The 8,164-nt window shown below is 52.0% G+C and overlaps 1 protein-coding gene across 1 annotated transcript in view; it reads left to right on the top strand.

Annotated features, from left to right (window-relative positions):
- The first annotated feature begins 245 nt into the window (after positions 1-245).
- The window catches only part of LOC133276204 (fibrillin-2-like), a 95,535-nt gene continuing 87,616 nt past the window's right edge, over positions 246-8,164 (top strand). Inside the window, exons 1-3 of the mRNA XM_061466816.1 lie at positions 246-407; positions 1,676-1,852; positions 5,537-5,839. Of these exons, the coding sequence (XP_061322800.1) occupies positions 5,670-5,839 (170 nt within the window). The 5' untranslated portion in view covers positions 246-407; positions 1,676-1,852; positions 5,537-5,669. The remainder of the gene's footprint in view (positions 408-1,675; positions 1,853-5,536; positions 5,840-8,164) is intronic.

Raw genomic sequence — 8,164 nt, 5'->3', positions numbered from 1 at the left:
AGCCGTAGCTAGAAGAGCGGTTGGTGTTGCTCTCCTGGAGCAATTGCTGCTACAGAGAGATCTGTTGTGTGATTGAGAGGGAGTTGGAAGGAAATACTTCTTTCTTTCAGGGAATACTAAGACAGGGATTCTCCATTTGACTCCTAAAGCCTGCAGCAGGACAGTTGCTTTTTATTGAGGGTAATTGCATGTAGGCTATTTAACCATCCTACTGCTCCTTACGCTTCAGGGCTCTTAGTTTGTGGGGTTTTGTGGAGCTGTGAAGCAGTGTCTGTCCCACTGCTTCTTGTTTCTCAGGGGGCTGATGTGCACCCCGCCGTTCCCTGAAAGAAAGAAGAATTTCCTTCCAACTTCCTCTTCCATCCCTAGCTTGAGCTAAGGAGCTATATTGGATGCCCATAGCAGAGGTAGGTAAGATGCTTTAGGTATTCACTTTGCCTTCTCCATGCTGCTTGGGACCAGGTAGAGGCAGGAATGATTGGGATGGATGTTATCATGCACAAAAGCAATGCCAAACCACCCAGCCACCCAGGGGGAAAACAGATGGGGGAGCTAGACAAACACATACAAGTGTTTGTAACTCCCTGTGGCCGGCAACAAGCATTCGATGGCAGGGAAATAAAGAACCGGTTGGAGGCTTGAATGAGACTTTGAATGAGATCTTGCTGGGCTGCCTGAATCCTGGGGCTTGCTATGCCCTAATCACATGCAGCTGCGCTGCAAAGCCCTGCTCTAGAAAATCAGGGATGGAGCGAACAGCATCGTGTTCACAGAGGTTTAAACCCCTTCTTAACCCTCTGTGGTGGAAGGCAGGGCAAGGGGGGAGGCATATTTCACTTATGTGCCAGTCACTTGTAGGGCTGTGCCCCACTGCAGCCCTCAGAGAGAGAGGAGAGCAAATGTACCCAGGAAATGTTCCTTAAATGTGTTCTCTGAGATCATTTATGTGTGAATTAACAGAGGAAGTGGGCTGAGCAGGATCATGCCAGAGGTGAGACACGGGATAGCATCTATTCTAAGCCCAGATAACCTAGACCCAAATGAAATCTAACTGGCATTGCAAATGCTTTCCAAAAGTGAAGCTCTGTTATTGATTTAGTACCTGTAGAAGAAGCAATACAACTTGTCCCTTTGTGTAATGTCCCTTTGTGTAATATCACCTGCTTTGGGCTGGGTTTTACAATATTTGGTGGCCAAAAGTCACAGATTTCTGGGCAAATCCAAGAGATCCTGTGGACATTTTCAGGTGTCCGAATGCTTTTGCCTATGTGGTGCCCACATAAATGCGATAAACACAACGTAGGTGTTAGCGAGGATGAAGCTAGACTGGACTGCAATGCCAACTGTTTGGCCCAGCAGTTGTCACCAGCTTGCTGTGCCCTTGAGAGGGAGGAAAAGGTAGTTTGTGGTTGTGCTCTCATTGCTCCTCTGCTCCCAGTCCTGCCATTCTCAACCAGGTAAAGCCCACACTTACTCCAGCTGAAACGGGTATTGCAGGATCAGGCCAGGGAGCTGGTTTCTGTATCTTGTGGAGCTCTGCAGATGTGTTGACAGCGCTGCATTCCTTGCAATGCTCCATTATTGGCTGCCCATGCAAACGAGCTCTGCCTTTTCCCTGTCAGTCCCCACAAGTTTGCTGCTAATTAGGCTGAGCATCATTCTGACTTCCATAAAGCTTGTAGGGGGTTGATGAGGAAGAGCCCAAAGAACAAAGAAAGGCAGCGAGGACATTTCAAAGGAGCAGAAGAGATGACAGGATCCCCGTCAGCTTGGGGCTTGCCCTGGAATTTCTGCACCTCTGGGAATTGAGCCGATAGCTGCATTTGAACCCTCATCTGCTGGGTGTAAAGAGGTAACGGAGCTCCGAGCCAGATGGTGGGCTAACGAGGAGGCATCCTGGGCTCCCCGGCTGGGGTGTGCACAGCCCTTTTGGGTTCCGTTTGGTGCAGAGACCTCTCTGAACCTCTTTGACCTGAAAAGCAGCTGGGTTTGGGCTTTTAGGAGCCTTCTGGCGAGCTGGGGGACTTCCACCTCCTGGCAAGGCTGTGGGCGTGCAGTGGCCCAGAGCAGAGGGAGCTCAGGGAGGAGGAGGAGGAGGCCATGTGTGTTTTATTATATAGTATTTAAAGCAGAGCCATCGGTAACGATTCCGAAAGCAAGAGGCAGAGGGAGGATATTTTTGCATGGAGGAAAAGAGCGGAATGAGACTGGGAGCTGCCATTCAGGCAAAGTTCTTTCTTTATATCACCAAATACTTATAAAGTATTTTTATAAAGATATAGAGTTTAGACTTTTTATCACCAAATACTTTTTCTTTTTCCTTTAAATATAGGTATTGGGAGGAAGTGTTTTTAACTGCAGAGATTTTGTCCTTTGGAGCTGAGGTATCTTTTGAGTGTGAAGGTTTTGAGCTGGGTCGCTTATCCTTCAAGTCCTTCGTTGTTTCATTATGGTTGTACTAATGATAGGAAAATAATCAGCAAGAAAAGTGCCTTTTACTTGAAATCAGTTGGGTTTTTTTTGCTACTTTTAACATACCACTAAAAAAAAAAAAGGGAGGGAAAAAAAGAAGAATGTAAGTCCCAAATTGGAAATGAATTATTTTCCCCCAACCCTTTTGATGTGAAGTCACTGTTACTAATGCCCTCCTGCCTCCTGCAGCTCCAGCCGAAATTTGGGACAAGCTGGAGCTGCCAGCGCTCCCTAATGAAGCGGCCCAAAGGAGGAATGCTTAGGTGATAATCACGTCTGCATTCAGACGGCTCCTGCTAAACCCAACCTCTCCCCCAGCCCCTCCTTGAAGTGAAAGACTTTTGGCTGAAGAATGCGGTAGGGTTGTCCTCTGCTACTCCCACTCCTCCTGCACCCCTTTCCCCGGCGCAAGGCCCTCCCCCTGTCCAATTTGGATGAGGCTGTACCTTTTCTTCTCTCCTTCAAGAGTGAGGGTTTTAGTCCCTTCTTTTCTGCCCAGATCTCCACTAAACAAAGGAGCTCTGGGCACATCACCAGTTCCAGGACGTAAAGGTATTTAAACAGACTTAAATCCGGAGCTGCATAGCTAAGAGCTGATTTCTTTCTCTTTATCTGCCTGATTGTTTGCCTGCCTAATTGCGTGTTAACTGTGATTTGCACATTGTTATTTTAATGGATTGGTTTCATTTGCACACTCAAAAGCATGGGTTGGAAACTTCTCTCCTGGTTCCCTCCAAACTCAGTTTCAGCTCCGATTCAGTGATTGATTCTCTTTGCTATTTCTTACAGGGGGGTGTTTGAGCTGAAAATCCTTTTCGAGCCTTCTTTTTTAAGCTGTCTTTTGGGGGTGTGAATGGCTTTTCCATACTCTCTTAGCAAGCCTTGTGTGAACGCTCTCGGGGTACGTGCCTGTGTATCGATCATTTGTCACGCTTCTCGTTGCTCCGGGAGGAAATGGATGCGCTTGGACTCTCTGCAGTTTAAACCTCAGCACAAAGGCTGGGAATGTCCTGAAGAGCACAACTTCGTGCTGCTTTTTATGACCTCCTTTTTCCATCTGTTCCCCACCTCGGGAGCAGAGGGAAGCTCTCCCTTTTGTCTCACTGGGGATATTCCTATCCCAGCCTTCAGCAGACAGGCGCGTGTAGGGAAGCAAGCAGAGCTCTTAGGGCTGCAGGAAGGGCAGTTTCTTTGTCTCTGCCTTTGCTCCCAGCCCTGCCTTTTCCCTTCCCACTCTTTCTCATTGAAACACTAGACCTTGAAAAACGCCTGCCCTCGAGAGCAGCGCGGTTCCCCGGGAGCAATGAGGGTTTAGTTCTGAAATCTTTAATATTCTTACAATTGCTTTATTTATTTTGTCTCTTTCGGGCACTTTTTCTGCCTTTTCTAGGCTGTTTTTTTTTCCTGTTGCCTGCTGTGGGGCCGGGCTGGAACGGGAAAGCGCTGCAGTGGGAAAGCAAGGGGGACAGTTAGGGGAGGCTCGGGGGCCCTGTCCCTCCCCGCCGGAGCGGGCTCGGAGCTCCACAGGAGCACCAGATGCTTTTCCACTCTTTTGGGGGGGGGGACGACCCGTGAGGATTCCTCCCTGAAGGAACAAACTCTTGGGGGTCTCGAGGTGAGAGATGCTTCCTGCTGCTGAGGAGGAAGGATGGAAGGAAGGGCTCCCCAGCCCCATTTGCACAGGCAGAGCTGGGAGGTTTGGGGAGGAAGGGGGCCGGTTTGTGGGGTGCATTCCTCTGTAATCCTTTTTACGGAGCCTTTTTAACCAGCTTCCTTACAGCCCCCCCGGGCTCCCACCCTGAGCCTGCCCATACAGCCCTGCAGCACGAAGCAGCCACTGCCTTGTCACAAGGAGTGTGACAATTTGGGGGGGGTGTCTGTGTTGTGCCAGGGTCTGTGCCCCTTCCCAGGGCTGTTTCCCTTTGCCCCCCAGAGCCTCTCATGGCTGCTGTAAGGACTGAACTAAAGGGACCACTGTGGGCTCCTTGTCCCCATGGACCCCCCCCCCCCCGAAGCCATGCAATTGCCCTCAGGGGAGCAGGGCTCAAGCCTTTCCCCCCAGGAAGGGGCCTTGTTCTGCTCAGGGCAGAGGGGCTCTGGGGGCTCAGGACGTGCCCTGGAGTGATTCAGGGCCAAGCTCTGGGTCTGGGCCCTGCCCAGTTATGGCCATCTCAACCGTGCTGTGCTTTCCCCAAGGTGTGTGCGCAGCAAGAGGTGTTGGGAGTCTCCTTCCTGCCCCTATTGCTCTACTCCATCCCCTCCACAGAGGCTTTGAAGCCTGCATCCTCCTCCTCCTCATGGCTTCTAGTGCCCGTCGCAGCTCAGCAGCTCTGCATCCCTCCAGCGTGCCCAACCCTCCTCTGGCCCTTCATCCTCCATGGAAACCAAGCTTAGCTCAATGCACTGTGTAGTCATGTGTTGGCCCCAGGTCATGCTCTTCCATCCCACTGCAGCCCATGATGATCCTTTCACCTCCTTGGTGTACATGTCCCTCTCATGGGTCTGCAAGCAGATCCCTCCCCTCAGCCAGCCACAATAACCAGGTATTCCAGCAACCAATCTCCATGCCACGGCCTGTCTGGAGTACAATGCAGTAAAACCTTGCTCTGGGACCAGGGAAGGTGGTCCATAGATAGGATCTGCTCTTTCTCAAAGTTCTCTTGCTTCTTCATAGCATCTCCTGTTGCTCCTCTGAACCAAGGCACTATGCTGAGCTCAGTGCCATAACCCACCACCATGGGCAGGCAGAGGGCGGATGTGCTTTTGTCACTCTTCACTTCTCCATCAGAAAGGCAGGAGAATAGAGGTTCTGCAAGGGCAGAACCATGGGTCTTGGAGATCTTCTCTTGGTTTCCTCTTTGGGAAAGAAAGGTTTAGTGATGCTGTGATAGGGAATGATGTGAACGGGTTGGCTGCAGGTACAAGGAGCCAGACTTGATGGGGACTGCATGGTCCCACTGTATTAACTCTGGGGAGGGGCTGCTGGGGGTGATTGTTCATTTTGAGGCTATGAAGGCCCTTAAGAGCTCTCGTGTCTTTCTCTTTCCTCTGTTTTTGCTTCTAGAAAGGGAGCAGCAGGACGGCACCTTGGCACTCGGGGGCTGCTGCCAAAACCCATCCTCTACCAAGGCAGCAGGGACCCTCCAGCTGGAACAAGCATTCGGGGCGGCCGGGGGAATCGAGGAGTCTGTGCCATCATGGGGGTATTATGGCTGGCCAGGTTCATGCTGGGATGTACAGCAGTTCTCTATGTGGAACAAGCCCAGGGTCAATATGAAGGGGACTTGCAGACAGACAGATTCGCAGGCTACGAGGAAAGGCAGCCAGCAAACAGAGTGCGAAGAAGAGGCCAAGACACTTTACGAGGGTAAGTTTCATGTTCTCTATTTTACAAAGCAGCATCTGGAGACGTGTACAGAATTGGCTTTCCTTGAGCTCAGGAAGGAGTCTGCTCTGCAGGCCTGTGGTAGGAGGAGAGCTCATGCCACAGGGGACAACCAGGCTGACTCCCATATGAGCAGAGCTGGGTGCTGAGCTCTGCTGCTTTGTTTTGGGGATCGCAGCGCCTCAGGGCTCAAGTGAGGTTCTGGCTATGAAGAGCCGTCCACAACCTGCCTGTCTGGGGCGGTGATGGCTGGGGCTGGGGGGGGATTCTGTCAACCCAGGTTTTGACCCTGGAGTTGCCCTCGGCTCTCTGCTTCCAGTCAATGCTCTGGGCTGTAGCGAGAGGTTGTCACCTCCGATAACTGCTTTCTCATGGCTGTTGAAATGGGAAGGTCTCACACTCGGTGCCTTGATGCCCGGCATGGCTGTGGCTTGTGGTCTCACCGGAGCTGGACCCAGGAGCAGCGTTTCCCACCTGAGGAGGGAGACAGGGCTCAAGTGGAAAGGCTCGTGCTGGAGCCGAGCAGCGTGTGCAGGCTCTCAAGATGGTTCCTGGCCCCGGCGCCGATTCTGGGTTATTTTAAGTCCTCCTGGCTGCGGTTCTTGGAAAGTGTTCCTGTGTCAGTGGGCAGGATGGGAGCAGAACGTGATACACGCGCGAAGCCTGGCCCGCGCCAGACTGCTCCGGCGCTTGCTGGGGAATGCTTCTTGAATGGGCTGGAGCCCGGACAGCCCAAAGCGCTGGGCTTGGGCTGGAGCCGCAACCCGGAGCCCGGCCGTTGAGCTGCCGGGGCAGGGCTGGCGGCATCTGCTCCTGCAATCCCAACGCGCGTGTCCATTGCCTCCTGCCGCGCTGCCTTCGGGAGCAAGGGGGGTCCTGAGGGTTTGCTCCTCTCAAATGTGGCTACCCAAAGCTCCCCCGCAGGGTAGGGACAGCCTGTGTCTCCCCCAGTATGACCTGTGAGTGCTTGCGCCGTGCTCTTCTCTTGGAGTCCATCAGCTGAAACCTCCCAGACCTTTATGGCTAAGTGGGATGAGGCTTTTCCTTGAGAAGGATGGGATGGCAGTGTACCAGATCCAGAGATTCTTGCTCAGCCTGGCCGCCTGGGGCTGTGTGTGAGTGGTTACTGTGCTCGTAGTGGGGTTAGAAAGCATTGGAAGGAGTTGTGTGCATGGGTAACGGTGTCTCAGACAGCCCCGTGGAAAGAAAAGAAGGGCAGAGCAAGGAAATGACTTTTTCCATTCCCTATGGGACCAGGAAGGAGGTCACTGGTGTCCAGTGGTCTTCCAGCACTCGGTGTCTTAGCTGACCAAATCCTGTTTTCAAGCACTGATTTACTGCTTCAATCCCTTTGACTCTTGGTGACTCTAAAGGTCCAATTCCCGAGTGCATTTTAAAACTGAAGCCCAGTTTCCCAAGTTAGAAATGACTCCTGAAATCCCTTCTGTACTTTAAAGCCTCAGACATGAAGCAGCATTGAAGGAAAGCAATACCCAGTTATTGGTTGTGTAAGTTCTTTAGTGGCCACACAGTAAGTTCGAGGCAGGACCCGAAGTGTCTGGCTCCCGGTGCCCTGCAGAGAGCTGAGGACCACACTGCTGCCTCCTTCATGTTCTCTTCTACTTCCCTCATGCCCTCTGAAGCAATTGCTGTAGGAAAAGAAACAAAAACCCCACTGGGGTAAGCACAGGGTCTGCTTGAGGAGATGTGTGCAGCTCGAATGTGAGGCAACTGAAGAGCCATTGTTTCTTGGCCCTTAGGAGAGCAGGGATTCGAGGGAGGGAATCGCAGTGGAAGCTGGCAGAAGGCAGCGTGGCTGCAGCTTCTGCCCCAGGGGCTTCCCATGCTCTGTGTCAAGCGGCCCTGACAGTCTGCTAGGCTTTGTGTTCCAGTCTCTGCATCAGGATTTCCAGCCCTTCAGCAATCTCTCTCCAAAATCTCTATTTTACGGGCAGACGACACCGCTTGAGATGAGAAACCTATTGAAGAGTGATGGTCTAAGTAATGTTCTGCTTGGCGTAGAAAGCAGCTACAGATGTCACCAGCCACAATGCTGTAGATGGGTCTGGCAGCCAGTGCAAGCCATCTCCTGCAGAGCCACAGACCCAGATTCCCCAAACAGCACCAGTCCCTTGTCCTGATGCTCTGGCTTGAAACAATGCTGGAGAGTTGCAGCTTTGGATCAGCACCTCCCCTGACCTGGGTTTTGCTGCCTTAAGGCATCAGGGTTCTTTGCTGCTGTGGAATTTAAGAGAGTTTGATACACTTTGGGGGAAATGAGAGGAGCCAGCATTGAAGGTTTGCTTC

Source organism: Pezoporus flaviventris, unplaced genomic scaffold (genome assembly GCF_033815535.1).
Source record: "Pezoporus flaviventris isolate CSIRO_AGI_PZ_B2104156 unplaced genomic scaffold, CSIRO_AGI_Pfla_v1 ptg000043l, whole genome shotgun sequence".
Taxonomy (NCBI): Eukaryota; Metazoa; Chordata; class Aves; order Psittaciformes; family Psittacidae; genus Pezoporus; species Pezoporus flaviventris.
Note: the sequence above shows the minus strand (reverse complement) of the source record. Positions and strands in the feature narration are given on the sequence as shown.